Source organism: Aegilops tauschii, chromosome 7 (assembly GCF_002575655.3).
Source record: "Aegilops tauschii subsp. strangulata cultivar AL8/78 chromosome 7, Aet v6.0, whole genome shotgun sequence".
In the NCBI taxonomy this organism is placed as follows: Eukaryota; Viridiplantae; Streptophyta; class Magnoliopsida; order Poales; family Poaceae; genus Aegilops; species Aegilops tauschii.
In genome coordinates, this window is record NC_053041.3 from 1,468,165 (window position 1) to 1,483,635 (window position 15,471).

At 46.5% G+C, this 15,471-nt stretch overlaps 1 protein-coding gene across 1 annotated transcript; it reads left to right on the plus strand.

Moving 5' to 3' along the window:
• Positions 1–551: 551 nt before the first annotated feature.
• On the plus strand, positions 552–4,697 carry LOC109769844 (disease resistance protein RGA2-like). Its single transcript, XM_020328552.3, has 2 exons — positions 552–671; positions 1,308–4,697. The coding sequence occupies exons 1-2, from the start codon at positions 558–560 to the stop codon at positions 4,695–4,697; spliced, it is 3,504 nt and encodes a 1,167-aa protein (XP_020184141.2). The 5' UTR covers positions 552–557.
• Positions 4,698–15,471: the final 10,774 nt, after the last annotated feature.

Consider the following 15,471-nt stretch of genomic DNA (forward strand, 5'->3'; position numbering starts at 1 on the left):
CGCATTGAGATCTGTACCATGTACTATAGCACGCATTTGATTAGCATATCAATAGGTTCGACAGATTTCAACCTGGACCCATCCTAGCACTGTTTGGTATGACTGATTCCACCTATAGCAAGAAAAGAAAGGAAGATGTGGGATTTGATACTCACCGACGAGACGAGACGAAACGAGTTGTGCCCTCGACAGACCTGGTCGCACTATTCCTGTGGCAGGAATCTTTCTACCGGAGCTAGCAGGCTGGTGGCATGCAACTGTATACATGCATTGGCCGCACAATATTTTAGGACTCCTTGACCGCGCGTTTGAACTGCAAAGAAAATAATCTCGCAAACCACGTACGATACAGTATCTAATATTGGTTCTGTGATTGAACGAGAGACACCCGTGCATGGCTGCATGTTCACGTGAATATATACTAGGTACCCATGCTTAATATTTTTATCGCATACCCAAAAAGTTGACCAACAGCCTAGCCCTGTCCCTGTCCGGCTGTCCCTATTCATGTCTGCAAATTGCCTGCTTAATTACCTATTCATGTCATCCGCCGCTGGATGACGGACCTCAAGACCGCCGCCTATCATGCCGACGACGTTCTCGACGACTTCCGCTACGAGGCGTTGCGACTCCGTGCTGCACAGATGCGCCCCTACTCCACGGCACGCAAGGTTTGTCCTCGCCCGCTCCTTCTTTTCCCACACTTCCTCAAACTAGACGAACTGAAACAAAGTTTGAATGAAAATCACAAAAAATGATGCAACATATCAGCATTCGCTCGACAAATTCATCCAATTATTATTCAATCTTTTTTTTGTTTGTGGGTGAATTATTTATTCAATCATCTGATTGCTATTCCACATGACTAGCAACTGTGCATTCTCCGCCTCTCACTTATTTGTGGTACCCTCAAGCTTGAAGCTCTGTCAATGGCGAGAGGTGGAAGGAGACAACAGCGACGATGATTTTTGTGCAGCGCACTGAACTGCTGCGTTTTCTGTTTGCTTTATTCACGGATGAACTGAAAAAACGGATCGAGGACGACCCCCTCTACTGGATCGTGCCATCCCACGATCAGGGGCGTGCGCTTGCCGCGAGCTACGGCCTCGGGATCGCACATGCCGCGTCCTCAGGCTTGACTGAAACAACTGAAGAAAAAACTACAGACTGTCGAAACTGAAACCTGACACTAAGCCTAACCTGAACCTGAAACTTGTCACGCTAGTTTATTTGCTAACAATTTGTTTAAGGTTTTATTTTGGAAAATGGCGGGCTTTTAATTTTGATATAATTGTTTTTCATTGCAGATGCTGAGCTACTTCACCACCAGCAGCCCGATTGTTTTTCGTCTCTCCATGAGCAGGAAGATGAAAGATGCCCTTGAAATGATAGACGAACTGGTTGTGGAGATGAATAACTTTCACTTCCTACAACATGCCGGGGCACCAACCATTGTTCAGCCGCAAACACACTCACATGTCAATGAATTACAAATCGTCGGCAGACAAGATGAAAAGGAACAAGTGGTGAAGATATTGCTCAACCAGTCTGATAATAGCAACATTGGTAATAGTGGCATCATGGTGCTCCCCATAGTTGGCATGGGGGGAATTGGCAAAACTACCCTTGCCCAACTTGTTCACAATGATCAAAGGGTGAAGGACCATTTTGAGTTGGTCTTGTGGGTATGTGTCTCTGACAAGTTCATTATTGAAGAAATCATCCGGTCCATAATAGAAGTGGCCACCATGAAGAAGTGTGGTTTGACTCAGATGGAGGCACTGCAGAAGGAACTCAGTAAAGTTTTGGCCAAGAAAAGGTACCTCCTAGTATTGGATGATGTTTGGAATGAAGATCGACGGAAGTGGGATGACATGAGATCATTGTTGTGCGCACATTCTAGATCGGGTAGTGCTGTAATTGTGACAAGCCGCAATGATCAAGTTGCTTCTATGATGGGCACACTTCCACCACATCAGATGTCACTTCTAAATGAAGATCAATCATGGGAGCTTTTTCACAAAAATGCATTTGGTAGAGAAGTGGAAAAACCAGAGGAATTCAACTCAATAGCTAAGAGTATTTTACACAAGTGTAAGGGGTTGCCTCTTGCTATCAACACAGTGGCAACTTTACTTCATTCAAAGCATCACAGTCAGTGGGTTTCTATTTTGAACAGTGATGTTTGGAAGAATGACGTCCTGGCAACTGGGATTGTACCTGCTCTACAGCTGAGCTATGATCACTTGTCATCAGAAGCAAAATTATGTTTTTCATTCTGTGCTATTTTCCCCAAGGATAGCCCGATGGATACAAACATGTTAATCCAGCTTTGGATGGCAAATGACTTTACTGCATCAGAAACAATAGGCCAACAAATTTTCAATATGCTAGTCCAAAGATGTTTCCTCCAAGATGTGGAGATTCAAAAGAATCGTCTCTCTCAGTTTCGACATGGGTTCATCCACCGACCAACTACTTGCAAGATGCATGATCTCATGCATGATCTTGCTGACTCTGTAAGCGGAAATGGTTGCTTCCACTTGCAATCATTTTCATCACGTCGACGAATTTTGGAAGGATCCATAGACGCTGGTTCATTACAGCATCAGGTTCGACATTTGTCACTTGATTATGACTATTTTAATGTTAAAGTCATGATGAAAATTCTAGCTCCCGGAGCCCGCACGATATTAAGCCAACGCCAATTGGGCTATCAACGTCCACTAAGAAAGTCCAAGTCAGAATTAATGTCCTTACGAGCAGTGAAGACGTTCCCAAGCATAACACAAATGACAAATTTGAAGCATCTTCGCTATTTAGACTGTTCTTATTCTGATATATCTGCATTGCCTGAAGCCACCACCATGTTGTATTGCTTGCAAACATTGAAGCTCATTGGTTGTAGAGAACTCAAGAAATTACCAGAAGGGATGAGATATATGAGCAGTCTTCGACACATCTTCCTTGTTGGGTGTCATAGTTTGGAGCAGATGCCGCAAGGTATTAGTCAGTTGAATTCCCGACAAACGTTGACGAGTTATGTCATTGATAGTGATACAGGTCGTGGAATTGATCAACTGAAAGATTTAAATCTATGTGGTGCTCTTTCTTTGACTGAGCTGAGAAAAGTGCATGGTGCAGAAAATGCTAAACAAGGCAATATGTCTGACAAGCATAATTTGAAGCGATTATCACTCGATTGGACAAATGGACATTATGGCTCATATTTTGGATATGGAGTCGATAATATTGCAGAAGGGATATTGGAGGCTCTTCGTCCACACAAAAAGCTTGAAGTTTTACTGTTATCTAATTATACTGGTCCCAAATTCTCATCATGGATGCACAACTGTACCCAGTTAGAACATCTTAGTGAACTTTCTCTGACTGGATGTGAGAACTGCAAGTATCTTCCACCATTGTGGCAGCTGCCCTCTCTTGGGTACTTGGCTTTGGATGGTTTGCATAGCGTGACAAGTATATGTATTGTTAATGATGAGATGGACAATGTGGAATCATGTATTTCTCGGCCACCCTTCTTTCCTAAATTGGAAACCATGATAATTTCCGACATGCCTGAGCTAGAGAGATGGCACCAAGAGGTGGCAGGACAAGTGGCAATTGTATCATTGCCGCAGCTCAAGAAGCTAATTATTGATAATTGCCCAATGCTATCAAGCATGCCCAGGACGCTCCCTTTGGTTGAAGATCTACAGGTGGTTAGCGCAAGAGACATTCCCCTTCACCATCTAATGAATCTGTCTATGCAATCTAATCTTGAGTGCAAAGGCTCCATTGTAGTTGAACCTGTTGGTTGTCTATCTATGGACCTTCATTTCTCAAGGCTTGGTGACTCTGATGTGTTAGTGAGACTCACAGTTTTGAGGGAGAATGTAGGGCGCTTTGAAGAGGAGATGAACAGAACACCTTGCAGATTTATTAAGAAGCTGGATATAATAGATTGTGACTGTCTTTTCTCACATGAACTGTCCCAAATACAACGGAATATATGGAACCATTTTGGTTTTGTTGAAAGTATGTGGATTACAGGCATCAATAATATAATACAATGGCCAGCAGTAGAATTCAGAAACCTCAATCATCTTCGACTTCTACACTTGTCTTGTTGTTCCAACTTAACTGGTTCATTCCCATCAACAATATCTGATGACGAAAATGTCCTGCTTCCTCGACTCCAGGTTCTTAAAATTATAGGATGTGAAAATTTGGTGGAAATACCAAGGCTGCCTGCATCTCTTGAAATATTGCACATCAGTTGTTGTCAGAAGCTGGTGTCCATGCCAATAATTCTCGGGAACATAAAAAAGATGAGAGAACTCGAAGTGTATCGGTGCAGTGCACTGGCAACATTTCTAGATGGAATGCATGGAATCACTGCACTCAAGAAGCTGCGAATGGAGTGCTGCCCAACCCTAGAGACACTACCGGAGGGGCTCCTGCAGCAGCTCCCAGCCCTCCAGGAACTATGTATTACAGATTGCCCCAAGTTGGAGGAGGCCTTCTCAGGAGGAGGCACTTACTGGGATTTGGTTGAAGCAAACTTGGAGAGATCCTCCTCAGAAGGAGGCATTTGCTGGAATTTAGTTGGAGAGACGGCCACTGGAGGAAGGCCTATTCACTGCAAAGCACTGAAAAAAATAGCGCGCTATAGCGTCGCTAATAGCACGCTATAGCGTATTGAGAATTGCCTCGCTAAATATATCGGTGTACAATGTCTCGCTAATAGCACGCTATAGCGCGATATAGCACGCTAATAGCATATTTTGAGGTCGGCGCTATTTTGTTGTAGCGCGCTATTTTTTGCATTGCTGCAAAGCCCAGGCGTTTTGCTAAATGCTTGGCTTGCCTTTGATTGGGAGTATGCCTGTTTGTGCTTGATTGAAATGCTTTCCTAGCAGATTATGTTCATAGCTTTATCATTATACAGTGAACTATATATGTCAATGTATGCTACTAAATAACCCTCAAGTAATCACTGTTACTGTATGGAAGATTTCCGTGATGTAGCTCACCAAATAGCTGACAAGTATGTTGGAGTTTCCAGTCAGGTCTGCTGTAGATTACCTTACTTAAGGGACAGTAGTATAAGCAAATCTTGAAGAGAGTACCTAGCTAGCTAGTTCACACCTTGATTCGTCAGTCCTCCAGCTGAGAAATGTGTGGCATGTGTTTTTCAGGCAGAGAGATTATTCAGTCATGCAGATGCTCCTTGTCATTGTTGTCCGTTTTACCTGAGAGTATTGAGATTGAATTTGCTACTGTGTAGCCAGCATTCATCAGTGAGAAAAAAAGGCAGGCATTGGTTACTGGAAACAGAGACAGCTGCATGCTCTGTTTCGTCGACCGGCGTCCGGTCTTCATTCCGCAAAAGGCACACTCCTAGCTTCAAAGAAGAGTAACTCTGGAAGGCATTTATGCATCTCTGCAATATATATTTCGGTAAGCAGCAGATTCAGTCAATGAATATATGTACTTTGAACAAAATCAGAGTCAGTGAATTTATTATATATAGTAACAGAGATTGCTTGAAGATTTATAGTGCGAATCTTCTTTCTCACCTCCGCGTCCTCCGCCTCTCCCTCCCTGGCGGCGGCGGGGGAACCCTAGATCGAGCGCTGCCGCCCCCTCCCACCTTGCTCCCCACCTCGCTGCCACCGAGGAGCGGCCGGCGAAGCCCGCGCCGGCTCCCAGGAGGGTGGCGGCGGGGCGATTCGGCTGGATCCCGCCCCCTCCCACCTCCCCCCCCCCCCCCCCGGCATGATGTGGTGCCGGCTCCTCAACGGCGGCTCCCCGGCGGCGGCGGCACTCCTCACCCGCGGTGGTGTTGCCCCGGCTGGGTCCCCTGGAGCCTCGCCCTACCACCGCCGCCAAGCCCTAAACTCTCTCGGGAGGGCTGATCTGGAGTCCGTTCGGGGCTCCGGAGAGGGGAATCCGTCGCCGTCGTCATCATCAACCATCCTCCATCACCAATTTCATGATGCTCACCGCTGCGCGTGAGTAATTCCATCGTAGGCTTGCTGCACGGTGATGGGTTGGATGAGATTTATCATGTAATCGAGTTAGTTTTGTTAGGGTTTGATCCCTAGTATCCACTATGTTCTGAGATTGATGTTGCTATGACTTTGCTATGCTTAATGCTTGTCACTAGGGCCCGAGTGCCATGATTTTAGATCTGAACCTATTATGTTTTCATGAATATATGTGAGTTCTTCATCCTATCTTGCAAGTCTATAGTCACCTACTATGTGTTATGATCTCGCAACCCCGAAGTGATAATAATCGGGACCACTCCCGGTGATGACCATAATTTGAGGAGTTCATGTATTCACTATGTGTTAATGCTTTGGTCCGGTATTCTATTAAAAGGAGGCCTTAATATCCCTTCGTTTCCAATAGGACCCCGCTACCACGGGAGGGTAAGACAAAAGATGTCATGCAAGTTCTTTACCATAAGCACGTATGACTATATTCGGAATACATGCCTACATTACATTGATGAATTGGAGCTAGTTCTGTGTCACCCTATGTTATGATTGTTACATGATGAACCACATCCGGCATAATTCTCCATCACCGATCCAATGCCTACGAGCTTTTCACATATTGTTCTTCGCTTATTTACTTTTCCGTTGCTACTGTTACAATTATTACAAAACCCAAAAATATTACTTTTGCTACCGTTACCGTTACTTTCATACTACTTTGCTACTAAATACTTTGCTGCAGATATTAAGTTATCCAGGTGTGGTTGAATTGACAACTCAACTGCTAATACTTGAGAATATTCTTTGGCTCCCCTTGTGTCGAATTAATAAATTTGGGTTGAATACTCTACCCTCGAAAACTGTTGCGATCCCCTATACTTGTGGGTTATCAAGACTATTTTCTGGCGCCGTTGCCGGAGAGCATAGCTCTATTCTTTGAGTCACTTGGGATTTATATCTGCTGGTCACTATGAGGAACTTGAAAGACGCGAAAACAAAAAATTATCCCTCAACTACGAGGGGAGGTAAGGAACTGCCATCTAGCTCTGCACTTGATTCACCTTCTGTTTTGAGTAAACTTGCGACACTTAACCTGCATCTGCTATTAATTCTGATATGTCGCATGTTATTGATGATGCCACTTCTGCTATGCATGATACTTATGATGAAACTACTTCGATGCTTGATACTACTGTGCCACTTGGTGAATTTCTTGATGAACAACTTGTTAGGGCTAGAGAGAATGAAATTATTGAAACTGATAATATTGATGAAAGTGATGATGAAGACTCTCCCAATAAATATGAATTGCCTGGTGTGCCTGAGGGCTATGTTATGGATGAAGAAACTGCTAGAGACTTTCTTGCTTGCAATGATAGAAGTGATCTTAAGAAATTATTAGCTAAGCTGAAACAAAAAACTCTGAATGCTTGAATGAAATATGATCCTGCTTATGCTACTTCACCTATCTTTGTTATTGATAAGGATTATGAATTCTCTATTGATCCCAATATAATTACTTTGGTTGAATCTGATCCTTTCTATGGCTATGAATCTGAAACTGTTGTAGCACATCTTAGTAAATTAAATGATATAGCCACCCTGTTAACTAATGATGAGAGAACTCGCTACTTTTATATCCTTAAAATATTTCCGTTCTCATTAAAGGGTGATGCTAAGATATGGTTCAATTCTCTTGATCCTGGTTGTGTGTGTAGTCCCCAGGATATGATTTATTACTTCTCTGCTAAATATTTCCCTGCTCATAAGAAACAAGCTGCTTTAAGGGAAATATATAATTTTGTGCAAATTGAAGAAGAGAGTCTCCCACAAGCTTGGGGGAGGCTTCTCCAATTACTTAATGCTTTGCCTGATCATCCTCTCAAGAAAAATGAAATACTTGATATCTTTTATAATGGACTAACCGATGCTTCCAGAGACCACCTGGATAGTTGTGCTGGTTGTGTTTTCCCTTAAAGCAGCTTGTTTCTTATGAGCAAAAGAAAATGTAAAACGGCTATATTATACGTTTTTTTCTGACATCGTATGCAAAAGTTATAGCCGTTTTACATTTTTCCTACACTTTCTGCAAAACATGTCCAAATTTAAGTTTTTAAATTTTCCTAAATAGTATATGTAGTAACATAACTACATCTGGAAGGATTTTAATTTTTGAAGTTTTTATCATTTTCTTTTGCTTTTTACAAAACTAAAAAGGCGATCCACCGTGGGGTAGAGTTTGAAAATGGGACCTTTAGTACCGGTTGGCAGGAACCGGTACTAATGCCTCAAACCGCATTAGTACCGGTTGGTGGCACGAACCGGTACTAATGGGCATCGCACCCTTTAGTCCCGGTTCGTGGCACCAACTGGGACTAAAGGTCCCATTTAAACCGGTACTAATGCCTGTACGGTGCCCTAGCCGCTCGAACCGGACTAATGCTCATATTAGTCCCGGTTCGTAATGCAACCAGGATTAATGCTTTTTTCTGGCCGAACCAAAGCCCTGTTTTCTACTAGTGAGCCCGGCATCAATCCCCAATTCTGGGTAGGTGCCTCCTCCGTAGGTAGCTCCGACGCCTGCGTCCTCAGCCAATACTCGGTCGGGTGGACTGGGGGACATGACTCTAGGACTACCGACGACCGCCGGAAAGCCAGCCCTGAGCCCATGGCCATGCGAGCTTATGCGATGCCATGTCCGTGGTTACCAGCGACGATCCGCGCAACGACGCATCGGTAACCTGACCACCACCAACAAGCGCCGTACCCAGGGCCGGTCCTGAGTTTTTAGGGGCCCGGGGCGAAAATAAAGCTCAGGGGCAGCTCGGGGGCCCTTATTATATATTTTGTGTGCGGATATAGGGGCCATAATATAAGCAACACAACAATTATAGTAGTATTGCTGTCTGTATTTTTTATAATAAATCTAAAAGCAAGATTGATACTATGATATATAGTTTATACACACAATGCTGAAAATAAACAAATTTGCATGAAAAGTTTGACAGTAAAAGCCATGCATCATGTTGACGAAGATAAATTACTTAATTAGCAATAAACAAAGTGATAATGATCACCTATTAAAATGGCCGGAGAAAGGAAATTGCGTCAGCCAAATTTGCATCAAAATTTTAGCCTAAATCAGCATGATTTCCTGCAATCGCCGGTGATCTCCCGCGATTTTGGCCTGCATGCAAATCATCGCAGGGCAACTTTTCAGCGGCGATTGTGCCGCAATGCGGCCTTTTCTGCTGCGATTTAAAATCATGAATATGATAATACCTTGGATCGGTTGAATCGCTGTTGGTTATTGTCTGATCCGGCGCTTGGCGATGACGCGATATGTATATGCGTCTGCGGCATGCGCTCGGCGATGTGCATGAGCGTGTGCGTGCTGGGTGATGGCGCAATCTGGCGCTGGCCTGGAGTAGAGATGGAAGAACAGAGTTCATCCATGAAATAGCGACTCGCGTTCGCGTCCAGAGATGATGATCGTGGCTGGGGGATACTCGAAGACGTGAACTCACAATCGGATCTCGGAATTAGATGGGAATTAGGAAACTGGACGGGCGTCACGCAATCAACTCGTACGAGCCTATGACCACAGGGGCCCTCACCGAAGGAGTGGATGTGCTCGTGCGTGGATTACCAAGCTGCGTACGGTGACTGCCTGCCCAGCGTACGTAGGGCTAGCGCGTAGCTTCGACAGCTCCGGGCGTGGGCTAGCTAACTGACTGCGACATCCGCTCGTCGTAGGCCTACGTACGTACCTAGATGGGGCCCCCTGGACACGGGGGCCCGGGGCGGCCGCCCCTCCTGCCCCCCCTTAGGGCCGGCCCTGGCCGTACCCGCGAAGGGAGGATGAGGCCCTCCCACGAACACACCCCGAGCCATGCCCGACCCCTCCTACCTGAAGCACAGGCTACGATCCGCCCCGGGCCCCGATCATGTTCGCCCAAGCACAAACCCCTAGATCTAAGCCATCGTCACCGCGCATGCAGCTGGCACCCGGCCCTTGCGCTGCGCACCGCCGGGTTCGATTCAGGAGAGGGAGAGGCGCAACCACCACACTGTGTCGCCTGCCGGAGAAGCACTGCCACACCCGCACCGAAGGAACCCCACAAGCACGCCACAACACCCACCATCGTTGAGAATTACCACTGCGGGCACGCAGTAGCGGTGACCAGCCCCTGCCGAACACAGAGGAACGCCCCCTGCCTGCGTCAAGTCGAGACCAGGCCTGGTCGCACCTGACCAGAGGACGGCAGGGGCGCCACTACCAGGAGGTCCGAGTAGAGAAGGCCCGGACCCCGCCTGTTAGCATTCATTCGTGTCATAGACAGTTTAGGTGCATGTTTGTTTTTTCTTTGTACATGTGCATGCCGTGGGCATGTTGCATAACTGTGTGTGTGTGTATAGCCCGGGTCGTGCGCTAGGCAGCCCGGGGCACTGGCCACTACCAGTTCAACGTGGGATGGCACGTTGTGCGTGCTGGGAGTGGCGAAAGTGTAGGATCAGCTGTTTAGCTTAGTTTGCATGTAGCTCATGTTATAAGGAATAAGGAGAAAACAGAAAAGCCGCAGGAAGTGTGCGCGGCACAAAAATCTCTTGCCATCTTTGTTTCAGTTACAGAGAGCGTGAGAGTCCATTTTCAGTGAGAGAGAGATCGCCGGCGACGACAGCCTCCATGCGCAAGAGGCTCAGGCCCAGCCGCAGCCGGAAGCACAGCCGACGAAACCTCACACCTGATCCGATCTCGACCTTGACGACGACCCGCGCGCCACCCCCAACACCCACAGCCCCTACACACCGCCGCCGGCAGCCCGCGCCTCCGACGCCAGCTGCTACCACCAGGCCGCCACGCCCGGTGCCCGTGCCGCGCCACTGCCTGACTTCGTCGGCCCGCACCACCAAGCGTCGAGCAGGGCAAGAAAATGCCCGCCGCACTAGGTCCTTCTGGAAGCTTTCTTATTAAAATAAGGAATTTCATTAGATATGGGTAATGTTTTTTCAGTGACCCCTGGACCAAGGAGGAGTCTCAATCGAATCATGTCGGTAGATTTTATTTACAGGTCGTCGCAAACACAAGAAGAAAGATAATATAAGCAACTAAATGCATTTTTTAGAAACAACAAACATTACATGTTGCAAAACGTTATAAAAGTTATGAGAAACTTTGGGAGGAGCCGGCGATGTCCATCATGACGTGGTTGCGGCGCTCGCTGTGGTCGTGCATCATACGGGGTGCCAGTGAATGCCACACTACCTCGACAATGTCCATCGATGTGATGGCTGCTGCTGCCTAGCACAGCGGGCATGCCCATGCGTTCACCTCCACTTCAGCGCGCCAACTAAGCAGTTGTGCATGCGTCGATACGTTCGGGTGCCAGACGGACCGCACCGCCTCCGGTAAGGCAGCGGCGCCACACCCCGTGCCGGATCCACGTGTCATTTGGGCGGACACAATGAATTCCCGACGTAAGGAGTCTGAGCGCTACCGTTGGGCGGCCTCCTATAGGATCGACGGAGCGCAGACGAATGGTCCTCCTCAGGGCTATGTGGGATGTGCTCGGTGTCAATAGATCTGGGGTGTACGACTCAGATCCGCTGCCCGCCATGCCGAACAAGGTAGGAGATCACTGGACGGGAGCTTGTGGGTGGATGGAGTGGACTGGAGGGGAGCGAAGTGGAGTGGAATGCGGCTAGGGTTTTGGCCGGAGTGCACATAGGGCCCATTATATGTGGGGCCAGGTAGGCCAGCGTGGGCCGGATCTGATGTGTCGGGCGTTCCATGTCTGCTCCAGATTTGGGCTAGATATGGGAAGTGTCGGTCAATCCGGGTGTTTGGCCGGGCAGCCCGTCCGGGCGTTTAGCTAGGGAAGGTATAAGGGGTCCGATTGTAGATGCTCTAACCTAATCATAAGTTCATTTCCATGCATGGTTGTCTCGTAGCAACAGGCACGGGCATTTAATGGTCAACATTAACCCAGGTCAATATAAAGGAAATAACGGGAGCGTCTCGTGTTCTTGGGTTCGCGTGAGTTAGTTCGCAAGTCTTCCGGCGAGTTGATCACTAGCTTAGCTAATTATTAAGCTAGCTATTATCGGTGCGTGAGTTTCCGACAGGATCCATCCACCTGTGTGCCTGCCCTGCTTAGACCAGTTGTGTTAGTGTCTGTGCCACCGTATACTAGGACGTCTATCATCGACGTGCGCGCGTTGCCGTGGCCAAAAGTATCGGCCTGGAACCTCGTTGAGAAAGTCCGTCGACGGGCAGCATCTAGCAGATAGACACGCCAACTTCCTCAACACACAATGTCAAAAGAAGACAATAATGTGGCCATCGAACTGCATTTGGAACTTCGAACGGAGTTCCTCCTTGATTCACAAGAACATAGTACAACACACTCGAGCGATGATATAATAACAACAGGCAATGTACGATCTCATACTCTTGTCCCGCCGTATACCAAATGGACCAGGTGCGCTAGAAACATATACCGTACTAGTGTAGTAGGCACAACCACTACTCTTGTCCTCTTTCCAGCTCGGAGTTCACTGCCGGTTCTTGTGCATCAAGCGTCAAAGGTCTGGCATACACACCAATTTTATGAACATACCTCTCCGCACGTGCAAAGAAGCCAACTATAGCCCAACCGCTTTCCAATGTGGCGCAGAAAGGAGTTCCTTCTACAAATCCAAAAGGGCCATATGTATCCTCATGGGTTACCAGCTTGAGCGATGTTATGACATTGGAGCGTGATAAGGGATATGGACCAAATTTGCCAGAAATTTCTTTCACAAAATCTGTTGGATCAAGATTGATCTGTAAGAGAATAGAAAACAGTACTTAGTCAGCTACTTTTTTATATATAACCAGCAATGTATAACTTAACAGAGTCATGGATTAGATAACTCAGGAAAAATAAATCCTGCACATTCAGTTTTCGACATTAGTTTGAGTGGACACAATTTTTTTTAAACACAAGTTTTGTTCACTCACCGTATATTTGTTCGCACCACCAGTACCACCCCATGGGCCAACCCTGTGTACATGCCCACTGTGATCGCTATATGAAAACGTAAGTGAATCGATGATATCGCCATAAGGAATTGTCACACTTTTGAGACGGAGGGAAGATGCTGCCCTGATGTCATGAGCAGTCCCGCCATTTCCACCCCAAGGCCCGTACGTAACAACTTGAAAAAGTAAACCAATCAAGAAATAAATTGCAAGATAAAAAGAATGAAGAATAAATAATTAAGAGACTAAGAATAGTAACTACATTCTTCTGCTCCTGTTCTCCTTCTATTTCTTCTTCTACTACTGTTCTGTCAATCATGGTTTCTGTCTGTTCCAACTGCTCCTGTTCTCCTTCTGTTTCTTCTTCTTCTTCTTCTACTGTCCTGAGAGTTATGGTTTGTAGTTGTTTCAACGTAGACCCTATTTTTGGCCTTTTGCCTTTGTCATGTTCCACGCAACCTGATGCAATTGTGATACATTTCTTGATTTGCTGGCAGTATTCTTCCACGTGCTTTGATGTTCCCTCTATCCTTCCCCTCCAATTAAAAAGTACCTACAAAATTGGATTTAAACACGACACAACTGATGATGTTATTACTAATTGAACCAACTACATTATTCTTGATAAGATGATTATGCCCGTACAAGTTCTGTAAATTACAACTTTTATAGTAGTTGGCATTTTTTGGAGCCGTTCGTTTGTCTCGATCTAACGGCGCATACATACGTAGTACTCGAAAGTACGCGGATGAAAGTACTCGAAGGTACTATTAGTCTAGGGGCATTTTAGTCCTAGGAAATATATGACAAGGTGGGGCCCTCTCGTCCAATGCAAAACCGCCGCCCCTCTCGTCCAATGCAAAACCGCCGCCCCTCTCGTCCAATGCAAAGCCGCCACCATGCTCCTTCCCCTCTTCCATCACCATTGCAACCGCAGCCATCTCCTAGCCTTCTCCTCCTTCTCACGGCCGCAACTTTGATCTTCTCATCTTCCACATCCACCCCCCTCTTCCATCCACGCAAGATCCTCGATGGAGCAGCAGATCGAGCACATCGGCGGCGGCGAGAATGCCAACTTCGTGGAGATCGCCGGCGGCGAGAACGCCGACTTCATGGAGATCGCCGGCGGCGACCAGGTCAAGATGGCCAGGTTGACGGAGATCCGTTCTTGGTTTCACAACATATTGCAGATGAACTGGACGGCAATGGCCACTTTGAAACAAATGACGAGGAAGAAGAGGGCAAAGCTTTCCCCCCCACCCGCAGAACCGATGCACAAGGTCGAGATCCTCCTCTGGGCGATGGAGCAGGCCGATTCGTCCAGCCCGTGGACCAGGCGTAGGTGGTGGACGTTCAGATCCAGGGTAGAGCATCCACTGGATCAGGAACCTACGGTGCACGAGGTGCCGTTGCAGATTGTGGAGCCTCCAACCGAGTCGGAGATGACTCTGAAGCGCAAGAGGAGGAGGATAGTGGTCGCGACATCGCTTCCCCGCCGTTCTCCACGCTTCCCTCGCTGCTCTCCTCGTCTGAACGGTGGCCGTAGCTATGTTTAGGGTAAGATTGCTGAATTTCATTCATCATTACTTGCCACTTGCTTAATTTGATTCTCTGCAATATGTTCTTGCTACCTGTGTACTTGAATCCGTAGCCTCTGGATGGCAGCTTAGTTTGATCGACGAGGCTGGAATGAGTCTAGGCATATAGCATTGCTATGTTTACTTGCTACATTTTGATGTGCTGGAGTGGTATCCACGATAGGAAATTTTATCTGTCACCTCAAGAGTTGTGTTCAAATTACGTGATGCAATCTGTGTAAATTGAACTTGCAATATTTTGGCTGCAACAAGTGCCTCCAGACAAGTTCAGTACATAGTTGAGAGTGATAGACTCTGGGTTGACACTGAAATATTTCAATACTGCAAGTTTAGTAGATAGTTGTAGGCATTGAAATATTTCAGTACTGACAGGTTCACACTGAAATATTTGAGTAGTGCAATTGCAGTACACACGGGTACACACTGAAAAATTTCAGTAGTGCAATGCAATTTCAGTACACACGGGTAGACACTGAAATATTTCAGTACTGCAGTTTCAGTACACGCATGCAACCCCTGAAATATTTCGGTGTAGCAGTTTCAGTACACGCGCGTAGCCACTGAAATATTTCGGTGGTGCTGTTTCAGTACAAGCACGTAGCCTCCGAAATATTTCGGTGGTGCACTTTCAGTACACGCACGTACCCACTGAAATATTTCAGTGGTTCACTTTCAGTACACACACGTACGAAATGAAATATTTCAGTGGTGCTGTTTCAGTACACGCATGTAGCAACTGAAATATTTCAGTGGTGCTGTTTTAGTACACACACACATAGCCACTGAAATATTTCAGTAATGCACTGTCAGTACAGAGATGTAGACACTGAAATATTTCAGT

Excerpts from the sequence above, each read along its gene's own strand:
- LOC109769844 (XM_020328552.3), top strand. The coding sequence starts at position 558 with ATGACGGACCTCAAGACCGCCGCCTATCATGCCGACGACGTTCTCGAC. Across the intron at positions 672-1,307 it reads CCTACTCCACGGCACGCAAG|ATGCTGAGCTACTTCACCAC; the intron begins GTTTGTCCTCGC and ends TTTTCATTGCAG.